At 39.3% G+C, this 19,821-nt stretch overlaps 1 protein-coding gene across 5 annotated transcripts in view; it reads right to left on the minus strand.

The window, feature by feature from the left end:
- Positions 1 to 5,295: 5,295 nt before the first annotated feature.
- Positions 5,296 to 19,821, minus strand: part of LOC129775838 (methylthioribose-1-phosphate isomerase) — a 91,001-nt gene continuing 76,475 nt past the window's right edge. For 3 of the 5 annotated variants that reach the window (XM_055781015.1, XM_055780987.1, XM_055781005.1), the window contains 6 exons: positions 13,763 to 13,817; positions 12,577 to 12,812; positions 12,367 to 12,522; positions 12,244 to 12,296; positions 5,669 to 6,034; positions 5,297 to 5,608 (listed from right to left, as the gene is read on the minus strand). In XM_055781015.1, the coding sequence (XP_055636990.1) occupies positions 5,460 to 5,608; positions 5,669 to 6,034; positions 12,244 to 12,296; positions 12,367 to 12,522; positions 12,577 to 12,812; positions 13,763 to 13,817 (1,015 nt within the window). In that variant the 3' untranslated portion in view covers positions 5,297 to 5,459. Of the gene's footprint in view, positions 5,609 to 5,668; positions 6,035 to 12,243; positions 12,297 to 12,366; positions 12,523 to 12,576; positions 12,813 to 13,762; positions 13,818 to 13,947; positions 14,134 to 19,821 lie in introns of those variants that run through there. The other 2 variants (XM_055780995.1, XM_055780980.1) reach the window with 2 other exon arrangements.

Consider the following 19,821-nt stretch of genomic DNA (forward strand, 5'->3'; position numbering starts at 1 on the left):
GGGACAAACCTTTCTTGCAAATTTGAAAATCCAACGGTCAGAGTATTCCTCACTTTCATTTGTATGGTTCCGGCCACGCATTCTCCTAGCCGTATTCCAAAGAGTGCTCATAGCTGTCTCCCTTGACAAACCATTGACGAACTTCCGCCAATATCCACGCTTTTTTGCTTTAATCAAACCTTTTAGTTTGGCTTCTAGAGCTTGGTACTTTCGAAACCATTCCACTAATCCAGTTTTCCTGAATTTTTTGAAAGCGGATGATTTTTCAAGGTAGACCTTTGAACATTCCTTGTCCCACCAAAGTGATGGAGGACGACGTCGGAAAGTGGTAGCAGGAACACGTTTCTTTTGAGCTTGAAGTGCGCTTTCGTAAATCAAACTCGATATAAAGTTATACTCTTCGAGTGGAGGAAGTTCATGCATTGAAACAAGTGCTTCAGATATTATTTCTGCAAATTTTCTCCAGTCAATATTTTTCGTGAGGTCATACGCAATATCGACTGACTCACGAGAACCTGATTCATTGGCGATCGATAAAATTATTGGCAGGTGATCACTACCGTGGGGATCTTGGATTACCTTCCACGTGCAATCCAGGGATAATGAAGAAGAGCAAAGTGATATGTCTAGCATACTTGCCCGTGCAGGAGGGTTGGCTATCCTAGTTGCTTCCCCTGTATTTAAAACTGTCATGTTGAAGTTGTCGCACAGATCATAAATCAACGTGGCACGGCTGTCATCATAGTGTGACCCCCATGCTGTTCCATGGGAGTTGAGGTCACCTAAGATTAGCCGCGGCTCCGGCAATGCCGCGATGATATCAAAAAACTGATGGCGGTCGACCATGGTTCTTGGAGGAATATATATCGAGGCAATGCAGAAGTCTTTGCCATTGATTTGTGTCTGGCAAGCGACAACTTCAATGCCTATCATCGATGGGAGAGTGACTCTATAGAAGGAGTGACATTTTTTGATCCCCAATAGTACGCCACCAAACGAGTCATTTCGATCGAGGCGAATAATGTTGAAATCGTGGAAATTCAGCTCGTCGGCTGAAGAAAGCCATGTTTCACAGAGGGAAAATACATCACAGTTAGAACTATGAACTAAAAATTTAAATTGATCTAGTTTAGGGATGATGCTTCTGCAATTCCACTGTATTACAGTGGTCAAATCCTTGACCTCTTGCACTGAATCAGGCATCGAGGGAAATGAACGCTGCTAAAAAACCACATTTTTCTTTCAAAAATGTTCTCACAATCGGAAGCAAACATAATACTATGCTTTTAAGAGGGTCATTTATATTTAGAGCATTTAAAATGTTGTCCACCAGGTCAGAAAGCGCAAGCAAACCAGATTGTGGCTGTTGCCTCGACCGCGAAAATGGAACAGACCGGGTGGGTGCTGCTCCGGGAAGTGTTGAGGACCCCTGGTGCGTGGAAGAACAGCTTAAACCAGGAGGTACTTGCTTCGGTCTATTCTCAGCACGTTCAATTCGAGTTTTCATTCCAACTTGGGAAGTTTCGGTCGTCTTTCTGGGGAGTGAAGGAAAAGAAGTAATTTTTCTTTTCCTGACGGCACCCTGCGATGTACCGGAACTTCCTGCATTGGGAGCGTCAGCAACAGGCTCGTCGTTCTGCAGAATGGAGTAGGGATTGTCCTGAGTCGTTGGAACGGAACTCTTAAGCATTTCTGCATAAGTCCGCTTGGAACGTTCCTTTAAGGAACGCTTGATTTTTTCCCCTCGTTGTTTGTACACCGGGCATTGAATAATATCATGAGGAGTCCCGCCGCAATGAAGACACTTGTGCTCTTTCGCGCAAGGATTATCATCATGGCTCTCTCCACAATCTGCGCAACGTTTTTTATTGCAACAATAGGCGGCCGTGTGACCGAGTTGCATACATTTGTTGCATTTCATTACCCGGGGTACAAACAACCGAACAGGTAAACGAAGTGCACCTATTGCAACGTAGTTTGGAAGGGCGGAACCCTCAAAAGTCACACGAAAAGAGTTTGTCCGATTGAGAACCCTTTTGTCATTTTTTTGTGACACAGATTTCAGTCGATCGCATGCAAGAATCTTCACAGTTTTTAGTGAAGAGTTCTTGAAGCGACCGATGTCCAGGCCCTTTGTTGTTCACACTGTTTTTCAATGATATTGCTGCGAAACTAGACTGCAAACTCATGTATGCTGATGACCTGAAAATATTCTGCGTGATCCGCTCAGCTGATGACTGCGAACGTTTGCAAAATCTGCTCAATGTGTTTGTTAACTGGTGCCATCTGAACAAACTTATCATCAGCGTACCGAAGTGCTCCGTTATGACGTTCCATCGTTCTAAAACCTTGCTGCTGTTTGACTACTGCATCGACGGTGCTTTGCTTGGTAGGGTTGAAAAAGTCCTTGGAATCGTGCTGGATCCAAATTTGACGTTTAACGCTCATTACACCTCAATGATTGCTAAGGCTAACCGACAGCTCGGATTTATCTCGAAGATTGCGAAGGATTTCATTGATCCATACTGCTTGAAGTCAGTATATTGTGCACTAGTACAACCAATTCTCGAAACTGCCTCCGTTGTTTGGACACCAAATGTGGTTTTCTGGACCTTGAGAAAAGAGCGTGTACATCGAAGATTCATCCGGTTGGCCTTGCGCCATTTACCTTGGCGCGAACCATTGAATCTTCCTGCCTACCCGGATCGATGCAAGCTTCTAAACCTGGACACCCTTGAGAGAAGGCGCAGAATACAACAAGCGGTTTACGTATCAAAGCTGTTGAATGGAGAAGTTGATTCTCCTCAGTTACTCTCACTATTGGACCTTCGTGCTGGCCAACGAGCTCTTCGTCAGCGATCTTTGCTGCAAAATAGATTCCATCGTACCTTGTTTGGATACAACGAACCGCTGTCAACGATGATCCGAACTTTCACGTTGGAGGAGTACCTATCCGATTTCGGCGAGACATCCTGCTGCTTCAAAAAAAGGGTGTCCAGTTCGTTTATTTTATAATAGCCGAGGTGTAGATATTTTATTCATTAAGACCACAGATGTCAGATGAATCATAACTGAATAAAATAAAATAAAATTAGAGAGGCTTAAACTTTGCAGTTAATTCGCCTCTAACCATTCATCGGGTTCTGCAATTTGCACAATCGGAACCTTTCTTTTTACATACAGTAGAACCCCAATTATCCGCGAAATAGTCTGGTTAGGCTATCGCAAATAACGAAAATCGCGGATAACGCGATATACGACTAAAATGAGGTGTAAACACGAAATAAGATATTTCAGCATGGAAACTACGTTTTAACAATACAGAAAACATTAAACTATCCATCTGCAAGGTCGTGTGCACCAGTTGTCAGATTAAATGAAAGCTATGACTAAAACAAAAGAGCAAGCACCTACCTCTCACTGACAAATTTTGGGAAGCTTTATAGAATTCCTATGGAACTCGCTTTCGCGGATAATCCGCACCGCGGATAATCGGGGTTCCACTGTATTTGATCCCCTGCTATCAATGAAAAAGATCGATTGTTTACAACTAAGGTAAATGATGTTGGATTGTCCAGTCGAAAATATGATCTTGATTTGTACACTTTTTGAATGCTCTGTGTCAAATCAGATATTCAAATGTTTCAAAACATATAAATAAAATAGTTTTTTTTCATGATTTACAGTAGTTTTATAGGATATTTTTACGGATTCACATGTTTTAAAGGTTTATAAACTCCACCTCCGATTAGTGTCAATGCGCCCCTTATTTGAGCTAACTTTTAATCAATCACCAGATGATTATTCGGAACGTATTCAGACTTTTTCTGACTTACAAACATTGTAAACATCATGCCTGCACACCGTTTGTATCAGATTTGTATATTTAAACCATGTATTTTATGCGTCTCGATGACCTCAATTCTGATCAAGGTTTGTCCAATTCACTGATGTTGGTTTGTCCACATAATTACTATGGCAACCGCTTGGAGCACTGCAGTTTGTTTTGTTTTGTTGTCCTTCGCCGAGGCAGAAATAAAGTTTCCCTGTGTTGAGTGCGGTTCTCCTTTAAAATGCCCAAGAAGAAAGCAATATTCTGAAGAAAGCCTAAATTATGAATGGATCTATATGATGAAAGTTTTTATAAAAGTTTTTTCAAATAAAACGAAAACTGTTGGATATCAATGAAATTCTTTATTTATGTGAAAGTGCATTTTACGGCGATTTCTTTTGCATGGGCAACCAGTTGACTGGGTCATTTCGTGAAATACCACGCTCACCAAACTTGATTTTCAATAAGTCGAAAATTAAATTCGTTGTGTGGCTTATGGCGCCGTCCTGTTGAAACCACATATTGTCCAAGTCCATATCATCCAATTCGGGCCAAAAATATTCGGTTATCATTGAGCGGTAGCGATTCCCATTCACAGTAACGTGCCGGTCTTGATCATCACCGCACCAAACCGTATTTTTTTCCGGGATGCGATGGTGACTCATGGAGTACGTGTGGATTGCTGCCTGACCAATAACGCATATTTTTCTTATTGACGAAGCCATTCAGCCAGAAATTCTTCTGGTGATCAAGCGGCTTTAGTTCTTGCGTCAATTTGATCTTGTAAGGATGTAGGCCAATATCTTTTCGCAAAATTCGCCACAACGACATCACTGAGATACCCAACGCTTGAGAACGACGTGTGAGAGACTGATTTGGGTCTTCCTCAATTGATGCGCTAGCGGCAGTAACATTCTCGACACTTCTTTGAACACTGGCACGGGAACATTTTGTACTGTGTCTGTGGATTCAAATTTTTCCACTAGACGCTCAATTGTTGATCTGGCAGGACGATAAGACGACCATAAATTGAACGTAGCACTCTTAAAGATGAGACCATTGACTCCGAGTTTCGGTAGTAAATTTTAATAATATCGAATCGTTGTTGGATTGTATAGCTTTCCATATAAAATGGCAAACCTTATTATAGAGGCGAATGAACTGCAAAGTTTAAAGCCTCTCAAAAACAGAGAATCAATCAATCAGCGAACCTTACTGAAGAGTAATGTCAAGAGAGCAGGAAAAAATATGGCGTCGTTTGCTGTCCCTACCGGTCTACTTTTGTAGCGTCCTTATTAAAATACCTGTTAGTTGTGCGAAAACAACCAAAAGTGAAAATAAAATCAACGATACGAGAAAAACATGGATGTTCGGTCGCTATTTCATTGATAAATACAAAGTACTCAGAGTGAGCGGAAAGTGTAAAAAAATTAAATTATTTTTGAATAAAATTTTTAATTTATTTTTGAATAAAGATGAGAATGGATTCTTTTGAATATTTATTAAACGTGTCCACGTGGGCATTTTTTCCACCCTCTCACCGTGGACAAAAGTGGACATTGTCATAATTTTTTTTGTCTGTATTTTAAAGGAAAAATATATCTTATTTTCATCTATTATCTATAAATCATAATATTTCATTCTTTTTCTCTGTAGCTGCTAATTCAGTTATTTTGTCCTTGAGTTCTTTTGGTTTGAATACACCCTTTTCAGTGATGATTCCTGTAATAAGATCTGCAGGGGTAACATCAAAAGCTGGGTTCCAACATGCAATACCTAAAATAAACACATAAAATAAATTGCTTTTGCCGGGGAATAACACCAATTGCTGGAGACCTGGAGCAGCTATCCTCAGTTCTCCAATGTGGGTCATTTCACGCTCTGGACGCTCCTCAATAGTGATGCACCCGCCGGATGTAATTGTTAAATCAATGGATGTGAGAGGAGCTGCCACATAGAACGATGCGCCATGATGCTTCGCCACAACCGCCATTTGATAAGTTCCAATTTTATTCGCTGTATCTCCATTAGCAGCAACTCGATCTGCTCCCACTACGACAGCCGACACACAACGATGCTTGAAGAGTGAAGCAACCATATTGTCACAAATTAACGTGGCCGGTAGTTTATCGTGAACTAGTTCATACGCAGTGAGCCTTGCCCCCTGATTGTAGGGCCTTGTCTCGGTACAATATACGTGCTCTAAAACAAGAAAAAGATGTGTAATTATTTGAATAAGGCGTCCTTTGTCGAGATACTGTAAAGCCTTGAAGTTATGGCTTTAATTCATGAAAATTGTAGTTTTGCACACAAAATCATGAAAAAAAAATCCATTAGCAGAACTACCCAATGATTTAAGAATCAGGGGTATGACTAAAACGTCAAATCCCTCATAGTGTACCAATCTCGGAATTGAGGATAATATTTCCGTGGTAAAGCTCATCCCAAAAGGTAGAGAGTTGGATTCCCTCACCTTCTTATCCTTCAAAGTTGGGCTCAACCAATCATTCAGAGAAAAAGCTCTAAACCCATCAACATGGCCTGAAGGGTTGCTGTTTCGGGAATTTGAAGACTATAACTCACCAAAATTTCGAGTTCCTTCGAAGAACAAAAAGCCAACTACGCCGTTGCTGCCACCAGAAACAGTATCAACTCCGATCGTGCCTATTACGGATTTGAATTAGCTCACTTCACCCCGGGACGCAACAGTTTTAGCCATTTGGAAGGTCCCTACCCCCCATCACAGTCGTGTCCTTTCCGCCAACTGTCAGCATTCGTCCCGGACCTGTGTTTGGGCATGGAAAAATGACCCATTAACACAGGCAAGTACAGCTCCAAAGAGTTCAGATTCGTACCTGATTCTCGTTACGTTTCCAGTTACATCCCAGAGAAAGTCAATTTTAACGGACTAACGCCATATAGCCATCTTTCATCCGATCGTCTGTGGTTACTCCCTACGGAATGCATGCAAAACAGCATGATGGAAGCTCCCAAACCGCCCGGCACAGTCGAGCACCGCCGTCATCTCTCCGCTGACTGCTCCTGCCCTCCAAGACATTCCGTTCCTGTGTCCGGAGCTGGCGAGGTCTTCCAACTTGCTACCTCAGGCAAGTACTACAACATTACTGCTTCTTCGCTTCTTGAAATCGGTCCCGTTAACAGTGTTGCAGCATCACCGTCGACACTGTCTGTTTCCGACTACAAAGCGACAGCTCTCACCTCGAATGTCCTGATGTACTATCAAAACGTTGGTGGGATTAACAGCTCTCTAGCCGAGTCAGCCTTCAGTGAGGGCTGCTATGATATTTATGCTCATTCCGAAACATGGTTGAACGATAATACTTTGACGATGCAGATTTTTGACGACAAATACTCAGTTTATCGACAAGACCGGTCGACATCAAACAGCACTAAAAGCACTGTAGGTGGTGTGTTGCTTGCCGTTCGATCGGATTCAAATCCCGACCGCTGATTCCCCCTGTGAGCTCGACGGTGGAGCAATTATGGATCACGATACACACGACTGACGCTACTCTTTACCTATGTTTAATTTATATTCCTCCCGATCGAGTGAACGACGAGAACTTGATCGAAAACCATCTTGACACGCACAACTGGGTGATTTCGCAGATGGGACCAAAAGTTTCTGGCACTACGTCAATGAACAACGGAACACCTCTGACATTGCCGACATGTTCCGCTCTCAATTCAGCAACGTCTTCATTTATGAACAACTAAACACACTGAACGTGACAGCTGCCACCCAAAACGTTCCTCGAATATCTGCTTCCGTTCTACAGTTTGTTATCACCGACGATATGGTTAGTGCAGCTGAAAAGGAACTAAAATCCTCCCTGGGTTGTGGCCCAGACGGTATTCCATCACTTGTTATCAAGCGTTGCATGCATTCACTCGCGAAAGCGTTCAATCTATCGTTGAGCACTGGCGTATTTCCGAACTGTTGGAAACAGTCGTATGTTTTCCCCGTGTTCAAGAAAGGGTACAAAAGAACTGTTTCGAATTATCGCGGTATTGTTAGAGGCGAATGAACTGAAAAGTTTAAAGCCTCTTTAATTCAACATCATCATCATCATCATCGCGGTATAGCTGCGTTGAGCGCCATGTCCAAGCTGTTTGAGTTGGTCGTTCTTCATGAGCTAGTGCATAGATATACACATTATATTTCGGAGGATCAACACGGATTCATGCCAAAACGTTTAACGACAACTAACTTAACTTGCTTCACATCCTATGTAATACGCCAAATAGAGAATGGTCAGCAGGTGGACGCTATATATACGGATTTATCCGCAGCATTCGATAAAATGAATCATCAAATCGCAGTTGCTAAATTTGATAAATTAGTGATTTGTTAATCTGGCTTGGATCTTACCTCAGTGGTCGTAGCATGTCAGTCAAGATTGGTGACCATGTTTCGACACCCTTTCCAGCTTGGTCCGGTGTTCCTCAAGGAAGTCACCTCGGACCGTTTTAATCCCTGCTGTATATGAATGATGTCAACTTCGTTCTGAAATGCCTCAAACTATCGTATGCTGATGAGCTGAAGCTGTTCTACACAAGGACTTGACATTTTACCGTTATTCAATTGTTTATCTCATGGAAAACAACATTTTATTAATTGTGATAGACGCGTAGAAATATTCCCTATCAATTGTTGCATATTTCCGATCTATTAAGAAATGTTCGAGTTATAAACATTCGGAATCTTTCATTTTCTTCCTGCATGTTCTATATTTAGGTTTTCATTTCACCCCCATATACTCCGGTTAGACGAAGTCCCAAGTCAAAATATGACGTCACAAGCAGGCCAGAAATATTGTGGCGCGGGATAAACACCATGGGTATAAATGCCTCACAGAAAAAAAGGTTATTTTCTTTAATAAATTATTTTTTTGTTTTCGTTTTTTGAAATTTATTCTGAGCTCAATGTAATGGGGGCGAAAGACATTGAATGATGAGGTATTTGAAAAAAGCCGTCCAACGTTTGACTTGTCTGACCAATCAGCTTTCTCGGGCATCCGGAAGTGATGCCATAGGTGGAGAAAACGGGTTGGTCTTCATAACGTGACACCAGACGCAACGTGCCATAACCTTTTTTTCCAATGCCCCCGGAGTTTGGAGATTTCGAAGCGCTGGCTTATCCCGTTCACAATAGATTGTTTAATATAATCTCATCTGCCAACTGAATGTTGTTGATAAGTCTTTGAGTTTTGCACAAGTTCAATTTTTACTGCGTTGAAAATGTCCAGTTTCGTTGCAAATAAGCACCATTAGTGCGAAACTTTGACTTTCAGTTTCCATTGTAAGGAAGTTGCAGCTGAACCACATCGAATGCTCTGTGACTCTGCACCATCGGAAAGATTTGGTAGGGGATGGTTTGAAGGATCCAGCGTCCGGGTCAATCGAAAAAGTTTGAAGACGAAGATTTTGAGGCATCATAAAAATTCGTGTCAAACTCAAACATGGTATGCAAAATCATTGAGAGTTACTCGACAAGCTATTTTTGACGTAGAACTACGTCTTTCATTAAGGGTGCCAAATCAGAAAACACGTTCACGTTCACGGTCACGTTTTTATGAAATAAAGTTAACGTAAATAACTATTTTTGCCGCGAATGGATTTTGGCGATTTACCTACCAAACGAATTGGAAATTCCCTAAGATTTGTTCGATATACTATACATTACAATCGCATAGTCTGTATATGGTTTAAATTAATGAAAATTGGAAGCATTCCCATTTCCTCATACATTTGTTCTGTCCATTTGTGTGCTTTCCCGAACAGAGCTGTCAATAACGAGCAACTTATCGACGAGCAACGAAGGGGAAATCGCATGATATAAAGTCTCCGTGAACAAAGGAAAAGAAGAAGAACGAAGGGGAAAATTTGCCTAGAGTATAAACAGTGGATCTCGCTGAGGGAAACTTTCATTCTTCGTGAGGAAATCGACTGAACAACATCGTTGCTGGACGAGCAGGACGGCGAGGGATCGAATGCCTTTCTCAAGGCAAATTTCCCCTTCGTTGGGGTGGAGGAGTAATATTATGGATAAAGTAAAGTTTTCCAAGGGCCTTTTTGAAGGTTAGAGACTGAACTGAAGAAGTTTAAAGTCTCAAGCAAGGCAAACTTTCAGTATCGTTCTGTATTCAGAGCAATGAATATCGCTTGTTCTTCCTTGTTTTGCGTCATCACATGTCTTCGTTTCGGATTGAGCTGTGGACGCGAACAAATTACTCACTCGCTGATGTCTCTGGCATTGCAGTCATTGCATCAACCTTACGCTAGGGTATTGGTAATGAATCTCTGGTGAGGCAAATATTCAGCCTTCTTTCAAGCAGTTGACATTGTTTGTTTTCTATCATCAATGCATTGAACTGACGCTATGGTGAAACAGGTGTTAAGGTTGCGCACCAAAAAATTATTTGGAGAATACCAAGTTATTCAATAAGTTATATTAAGTTATTAATCCTGCTTTCAACTAGGATTGCATTTGCTCGAACCTTGATCACAATGAAGCAGCGCTACTCTTTTCGCGGTTGTTTGGATTAACAAATAGAGTTTATTTCGTTTATTTAGTCACCAAGAAAGTAAATATCGTTCTGGAATGTTGTATGAGATTTGGTTTCGCTTGCCAGTAGCAAAACTTTCTCCACTAAGGATGACAGCTGTGCTTATCTCGACCATGTATTTTTCTGCGAGCACAAGAATGAATCATCAAACAATTATCGTCAAATGATTGTACAATAAAAAACATATTTCAGGGCGACCAAACTGGTAGAATAGTTATTTCAAAATTTTCGTAGCATTATAAAATAATATCCGCAATTATAAACAAGCGACTTGAATTAAACTACAGCGTAGTTCTACGTCAACAATGCGGTCGTGCCAAGAACACAACCTCTTATAATTTTTTCTTTCTTTAGTGAAAAGATTTTCAGCGTCGACAAGCTATGAGCCATATGAGCCTTAATAAAAATATATATTTTGGATAAAAAAAAGCTATTTTTAAATGACTCAAAGCAGCAGAATACATCCCAAATCAAGGAAATTATATTTCATACGGATTAAAAAATAAAGATATCGAATAGATATTTGGCATGTTCGAAACATTGCTTGAACGAAACAAAAGAAAATAGAAACGAAAAACCACGAAAAAATGGATTCACTACTACAATCCACCACCAGGTCGTATGTAAAACCCATCCAGCTCGGAACATCAACGCCGAAGCCGAATATCGACGGTGTCAAAGTAATGCTTTTTTTTTTTTTATCCAAAATATATATTTTTATTAAGGCTCATATGGCGTCAACCTGACGGGGCCGGGAGTTCAATATTTCGACAATGTTTGCCTTATAACTATGTTAGTAATATGTAACCGATTACTCGCGGTTGGCTCGAGGTTAGTATTACAAGTGTTTTCGTAATTGTGATGTTGCTGTCTTCAATGATCTGTACCTGTGCCCGACACGGGATACTTCCTATTGGGATGCTTTGTATGGAATGAAATGGGTTTGAAAATGACCAGACACGAGTCGATAATATTCCATAATGATAACGCTCGGCCTCATGCTGCTGTCATTTTCCAATGAACCACAATGCTTCATAATATGCACGAATATATAACCGAAAATAAGTGGATGACCCAGATACTTCAACGAATGAGAGTAATCACTTGTGTTGTACCAAGTGAATACACGAAGCGAGGAACGAAGCTGTACAGACAAGTACCATGCGATGAATGGTGCATAAAGAATTATAAGCGTTGTCATTGACGGAGCGGAGAATGAGAGAAAAACTAAAATGAGAAAGGTTTTATTTCTCACTAAACCAGTGTTGCTAGTAACAGCGTTGGGAGCGTAGACGTGCCTAAAAGTAATTTAATTAGAATAACTCAAGGGATATCAGTGTTAAAAGTGTCTAGCTAGATCGTTCCCTTTGTTAAAACTCAGTGAAACTGTTGAGTCAGGTACAGTTGTGGTGACCGAATATTAATCATTCGCCTCGCATAGTCCGAATGATTCTGCTGCTTCTTGATACATTTAGAGGTTCGATTTGTAGTGAGTGAGAGGCAAAGAAGAATATAACCTTTCAGCACCGAAACCGATAATGACGGTTTGTTTCGCATGCTCGTGTATAATGAAGTGCGAACCAAAACAGAGTTTTCTCGTTCTCGTTTGTGTCATGATTTGTAGCGTGTAACAACAAACTAATGCCACTGGAGGAAATCACTTCTGCAAGGTCCTATTTCAACAAACGAAAATGAGTTATTCAGTGGAACGATCAATCAGATCAATCAGAAACACTGTATCCGACAGCCGATAGTATGTTCTATATATCTGAAATTCCCACGCGTACGAACGCATATTTAGCACCACATAATTATATTTACCGAGGCGACTCCGTTCGTGTACTGATCGAATCACTCCTAAGGCTGTCCCGTAGCTAGAAAAGACGACTAGTCAATCAATTCATCAATCAATCACAGATTTCTAGTAGAAAAACAAAGTATTACCCTGCTGTTGCTAAAGATCCAGTATTGCAATGAGTGAGAATCTTGATTGCGCAATCTGCTGGCACATTCGAAAGAATTTCATCAGCACCGCATTTACCTATTGCTTTGTTGTCGGATATGTCCTTAGCCAGCATTCTTTCGGCAGATTTCAGAAAACTAAAAACATATTATTACTAATCAACATACAGGAACCATTTTCAAACAAGGTACCTTGACTTCAATTCATGTAATGTAACAGCTTCATCGTTGGCTAACTCTCGCACTAAAGATGTTAGATCGTCAGCTGCGATTTTCATGTTAACGGCGGTTGGTCTGGCGGAAACAAGATAGTTCAATTTGTTTTCAATTTCCTGCTTGAAAGATTGTTTACTATCAAAATTTTCATTGTAGATTTCCACTGCCAACGATAGACTACCAACAATTGCTATAGCTGGGGCTCCTCGTACCTAGTAGATAAAATCAATGAATCAATGATCAATGAATAAGATCATAAATATAGGATAAGTGGGCGTGATTTGGACATTCTCTTTATATCAAAAAGTACGACTCAACTTGAATTTGCAAATCAACTCTCCCGCCCCGGGTGCAAAAGCTTCACTTGACGCCACTGGGGTCGGGTCAGTGGCCGGCTGATTTGGGGTGGAATTTTTCAGTATCATTTTCTTTTATTGTTGAATCGTATGTACCAAGTAGTGGAATTTGGACCACCTAAGCAAATCGCCTAATATTTCCAAACCAATACGGTCTAAATAAAAGTTGTCATATTGAACACTGAGCTACACTTGTTTTCTCTCAATCAATAATGTTCAATCATTATATCAAGCTTCAAACTACCAAATATTTCGTCAAGCTACTAAACTTTCATGATTTGATGCGCCAATTTCCTCAATTCATTGAAGCAGGTAATAGTCAAGGCAAATTCAGATGATTTTCGGACATTAAAATTTGATGCGGGGTGATTTGGACCGTTTGTAGGGTGATTTGATCCAGTTTGTGTTTCATCAAAAAAAAAACATACTTATGTTTATGTAAAGCAATCAAGGATAACATAACAATCAATAGCAGTGTTCTGGGATCGATACGAGGTGTCTTGGCCAGATTTCAGACCAGAAAAAAAATAGAAGAGGAACTGTTTTATGTAGCGAAACTGTAAGTTCGATAACAATTAAAAAAATAAATTGCTTTTAAATCTTTACATTCTGTGTGGAGAACACATGAATGCGTGCGAGCGGTTTTCCTGAGCGGTTGTTTGTGTTGCAGTTGTTTTCTGGAGCCATTTATTCCGGTTACGGCTTAGTTGATAATGCGTGTTGGATATTTCAGCCAATTTCAATAATATATTAACAAAATACAGAAATATATAGGTGTAGAACATATATAAGAATATATGACATACTTGCATTTTATTGATTGCATTCCATCCATCTTTCACTCCTTCAATAGTAATATACCTGAAAACATAAAGCATTACATCTTGATTAAGGATAGCACTATATATATATATATATATATATATATATATATATATATATATATATATATATATATATACTTATATATATATATATATATATAAGTTACCAACGGATCCACCAGCATGACCCCAGTTGGCAACGATACCGAGCCATCGTCAAACATCATACATTCATTATTAGGACCCCGTCAGCAGTTAGCACTTTATTGACACCGGAACAACGGGCATTACCCTCAAGCAGCATCAGCAGAATTCCACCGATGGACAACAACGTTAACTAGGTCACGCAATTCAGCAATAAACATCCGGGCAACGACAACGACGGCGAACGACCCTTGGACTGGCATCGACAGGTATCATATTGATAGGTCAGCAGATTCATTTAGGAAGTGAAGTTCGTTTTCATTTTTTTTAAAACTCGGCCGTAGTCCGCGATTCGTTAACTGGCGCAGTCGTGTAGTGCTGGAGTGAAGTAAAGTGTAATTTCAACGGCGGCTTACCGGAGAAGTGCAACATCTCATAAACTTCACCTCATCCAGCAGGAAAACCGAGGGAATATCGGTATCATTTTCTTCAGAGTCAACGGATTATTGACTCCAAGAGAAATCAGGTAAGCGTTCTTTTTTTATTATTTTTACCAAAAAAAGTGAATTATTAACAAAATACAAAGTGAACTATCAACAGAAAAAAGTGAATTATCAACAGAAAAAATAAGTGAACCATTAATAAGGAATAAAGTATACTTAGTGTTACCACAATTTTAACCAAAAAAAATAAACGTTACGATATGGCTCGCAACATGCAAGAGCAATATATCGAGGATTTGAGAATTCAAATTAGAGACTTAGCTCAACATGTGGCTAACCGGGATGCAGAACTTGCTCAGGTTAGAGCCCAAGCTGCGCAAGCGGAACAGCTTGCACAAGCAGCACAACATTTGGCTAATGTGCCCCAGGCACCAGCTAACAACGTTGGGAGAACGGAGATGATTTTAAAATCACTCCAGACCCCACAAATCATAAGGGATACACCTTGTTTCGACGGAAATCCCGTTAAGCTGAACTCTTTTATAAGAGCAATAGACAACATAATGCCATTGCTCAATGAAGTTGAGGGGACGTGTGTGTACAATGTGTGGATTCAGGCTGTTCGCACAAAGATCACAGGCGAAGCCGACAATATATTGGAGCTTTATGGCACCAATTTGAATTGGGCAGAGATAAAACAAAATCTCATCACCCACTATAGCGACCGACGAGACGAAGTGTCTCTCACTCGCGATCTTTTTAAAAGTACACAAACCCACAATGTAGAAGACTTCTACAGTAAAGTCTCACACACAATTTCATTACTGATCAATAATCTCAACATTACTGAGAACAACGAGGCAGTAATATCCTCTAAAAAAGAATTTTACCAACAAATGGGGCTGAAAGTATTCCTAGCCGGATTGAAGGAACCTTTGGGGCCAATAATCAGAGCTCGCGGACCAGATACTATGAAAGACGCTCTCAGATTATGCCTTGAAGAGCAAAATTATGGTTACGCAAAAGAAGGATTTAGAACTTCAACACCAGTTTCATATCAAAAACCTTATTCCAGTTTCAAAAACTCTCCATTTAGATCTCCACCTCTTCCATTAACAACGTTCCGTAATCCTCCTCCTTTTAAATTTAATCAGAATCAAAATCCAAGGCAATTTTCCAATAATCCACAGTCCTCACAGAGAGTTCCCGTAAGAAACTTTTTACCACCTCCAACCTTTCCTAAACCACTACCTAAACCAATACCGATGGAAGTAGACCCGTCTATAAGAAGTAGACAGGTTGACTACATAAATAGGAGACCTCATCAAGTCCCCTTTCCATCCAGGAACCCATTTTCACCAGGTTCCAGTAGAATGAACTCAAACGAACTACGAAATATGGAACAAGCAAACTTCTATTATCCCTACGAATACCATCAAGAATTTTACGATGCGAACTACGGAACAAACCCCTTTTGTCCAGATCAGTCATATAATGACCCTGAACCAGAACCAGAAATTGAAATGCAAAATACACCAGCAGTAAATGAAGAAATAGATGATATAAATTTTCAAGTTTCCCCAGAATCACCACCAGAAACATAATAAACAATAATTATTTACCCTATGTCCAATTAAACACAAAATTTGGCAATTTGAAGCTCCTTGTTGATACAGGGGCAAACAAAAATTATATTGATCCTTCTTTAATTGACCCAGCTTCCATAGAGTACACTACTCCATCTATTGTCAAAAGTGTACATGGAACTAATAAAGTTGATCAATTTGTAAAATTCTCGCCTTTCAAAGGAAGATTACCATTAACTTTTTATCTCTACAAATTTCATCCATTCTTTGATGGACTTATCGGGTACGAATCCCAGAGCGATTTGAAAATTGATATAATGACTTCATCAAACAAACTACAATTTCCTAACTGTACGATACCCATGAGGAAAAAATATCCAGATTCATACACAGTAAGCGTTAATGCTGGAGAACAAATTGGTTTAACATTTCCTACTAATATTGCGAATGGAGATTTCTTTGTAGAACGAGAATTACCGTTAACTGAAGAGATAGCTGTAATTCCCGGAATTTACCATGCTGAAAATAATATAGCAACTGTAATGGTCGAAAATAAAAGCCAAGATGTCGCAAAAATTAACCCAAACAGACCTGTGTTCGGAGAGATAAATAATTTTGAAATACAATCAAAATACGAAAAACCAACTGAGAATTATTCAAAAGGAAAATTACAGGCTCAACTACGACTTGACCACCTGAATCAAGAAGAACGAATAGGCTCTGTAAAATTATTTCACAATTTGAAAATATATTTCATCAAGAAGACAAGATTTTAACCTTCACCAACGGAATAAAGCACACTATCAAAACAAAAGATGATGTACCAGTTCATTCAAAATCATACCGGTATCCTTTCTGTCACAAGGAAGAGGTACAACGGCAGATTTCAAAAATGCTGGATCAGGGCATCATCAGGCATTCAAACAGTCCTTGGTCATCCCCAGTGTGGGTTGTACCGAAAAAGGAAGATGCCTCAGGACAAAGAAAATGGCGTTTAGTTATCGATTATCGGAAACTAAACCAAAAAACCATTGAAGACAGGTATCCTATACCAAACATAAATGATATATTAGACAAGTTAGGTAGATGTCTGTATTTCACCACGCTTGATCTCGCTTCCGGATTTCATCAAATTGAAGTCTGTGAAGAGGACATACCTAAAACCGCATTCAGTGTCGATTATGGGCACTACGAGTTTCTGCGTATGCCTTTTGGGCTGCGAAACGCTCCATCCACTTTCCAGAGAGTGATGGATAATATACTTAGGGAACACATTGGAAAAATTTGTCTCGTCTACATGGACGATATTATTGTGTTTTCTACAAGTCTTCAAGAACATTTGGAAAACTTGAAGAAAATCTTCAGTTGTCTACAAGAATACAACATGAAGATTCAATTAGACAAAAGTGAATTTCTTCAGAAAGAAGTCGCGTTTTTAGGACATATCGTTACACCGGAAGGCGTAAAACCGAATCCTAACAAAATTGATGCGATAACGAAATGGCCCATTCCCAAAACTGAAAAGGAATTACGCGGATTTCTAGGAGTTTTGGGTTACTACCGCAAATTTATAAAGGACTTTGCGAAAATTGCAAAGCCCTTAACAAATTGTTTGAGAAAAGGAGAAGGCATAAAACATTGCCATGAATTTATCAACGCATTCGAGAAATGTAAAAATATCCTCACGAGTAGTTCAATTTTACAATACCCCGACTTCAATAAAACCTTCATTTTGACAACCGACGCATCGAATCATGCAATCGGCGCGGTTATATCCCAAGGCACTGTTGGCAGTGACAAGCCTGTAGCATTTGCTTCTCGTACCTTGACAAAATCAGAGGAAAATCTTTCCACAATCGAGAAAGAACTCCTAACTATTTGGTGGGGATGTAAATATTTTAGACCGTATCTTTTTGGCAGAAAATTTGTTTTATACACAGATCACCAACCACTCACATATGGTTTAAATCTAAAAACTCCAAACAGCAAACTTATTAGATGGAGACTCGATCTAGAGGAATATGATTACGAAATCAAATATAGACCAGGTAAACAAAACACGGTAGCAGACGCTCTATCACGTATCATTCCTGAAGAAATAAATATTAATGAGAACGACGACAATAATTCTGACGCCGCAACCGCTCATTCTGCTGACACAGATGATAGCGAATTTGTACCAATGACCCTTCGACCTTTAAACGTTTTTTCGAACCAGATCACTCTTCAGATAAGTGAGCAAGAAGAGGAAAAATTGGAAGAAATTTTTCCAAGAGTTTTCAGGCGAACCATTTCAAAATGGATGTTTGGTGTACCAGCCTTAATTAAAATTTTTAAAGAATACATGAACCCAAAACAAATCAACTGTATTATGTGTCCAGAATCTTTAATCCCATTAATCCAGGTAGTATACAAAAATTATTTTAGCAGGAATAAAATATTAAAAGTTAAAATTTCACAATTATTACTAAAAGACGTCAAAACCCCAGAAGAACAAAATGACCGCATAAGAGAGACCCATGAACTATCCCACCGAGGAATTCAAGAAAATTTCAAGGAAATGACAAGGAAATATTACTTTCCAAAAATGAAACAAAAACTTAGACGATTCATCATACTTTGCGAAGTATGCAATAAAAATAAATATGAACGTGCACCATATAAAATCAAACAAGGAGAAACCCCAATACCAAAGGCACCTTTAGAAATTATTCATCTCGATATATTCATATCCCAACCAGATATGTTCATGTCAGTAGTCGATAAATTCTCAAGATTTGCCGTTATTTTACCACTAAAGAGTAGGAATATACAAGACATCAGGGGAACACTTTTGAAATATTTTAGCACTCACGGTAAACCTCAACTCATCGTCTCAGACAATGAGCCAGCCATGAAGTCAATCGAAGTGAGAGGACTTCTAGAAGACCTAAGAATACAAACATATTTTACACCAGTCAATCATAGCGAGACGAATGGGATTGTGGAAAGATTCCATAGTACTCTCGCCGAGATTTTCAGATGTATCAAGGATAAGTATAATTACCTAAGTAGTAAAGAAGTTTACAAAATTGCTTGCACTTTATACAACGGTACAATACATAGCGCAACCAACTTGAAACCAAGAGAAATCTTTTTCGGTATAAAATATGGCGAAGAAAGGCCACTTGAAATGGAGAAAATTATTGAAAATCGTAACAAAATTTACGATGACGTTATTTTAGAACTTGATAAAACTCAGAAAAGAAACATAAATCAACAAAACAAAAACCGCGAAAATGCCCCCGTGTTGCGAGAAAACGACAAAATTCATCATAAAGTGCAAGGAATTAAATGTAAAACGAAAAATAAATTCGATGCGGTTCAAGTCGTTGAGGATAGAATCAAGACATTCATAGATGATTCGAACCGTAGATTACATAAATCAAATCTAAAGAGAATTATAAAGTAACATAATCTTCTTACTCATTTCAGAATCATGCAGCCGATTCCATATGTCATCATCTCATTTACCCTCACGTCGATGATCCTATCCCAATCCATACAAATACAGGACCTTTCGACTAACCCTGGACTTTTGACAATACGGACTAAATCCACTCTTATAAAAAACGGACACTATCATGTTTATCATGAAATAGACCTTAGACAATACCAACCACTACTTGACCGACTACAGACTATCATAACTGGACTAAAATCATTTTCAAACATTCAAGATATTGCCCAAATGTTGGTCGTTAAGTACGATGAAATTACAAACATTTATGAAAATCTTTTTCCAAAAAATAGAATTAGAAGAGGAGCTTTTAATTTTTTAGGTTCTACTTTAAAATTGATAACAGGAAATTTAGATCAGGATGATTTA

This window comes from Toxorhynchites rutilus, chromosome 1 (genome assembly GCF_029784135.1).
Source record: "Toxorhynchites rutilus septentrionalis strain SRP chromosome 1, ASM2978413v1, whole genome shotgun sequence".
In the NCBI taxonomy this organism is placed as follows: Eukaryota; Metazoa; Arthropoda; class Insecta; order Diptera; family Culicidae; genus Toxorhynchites; species Toxorhynchites rutilus.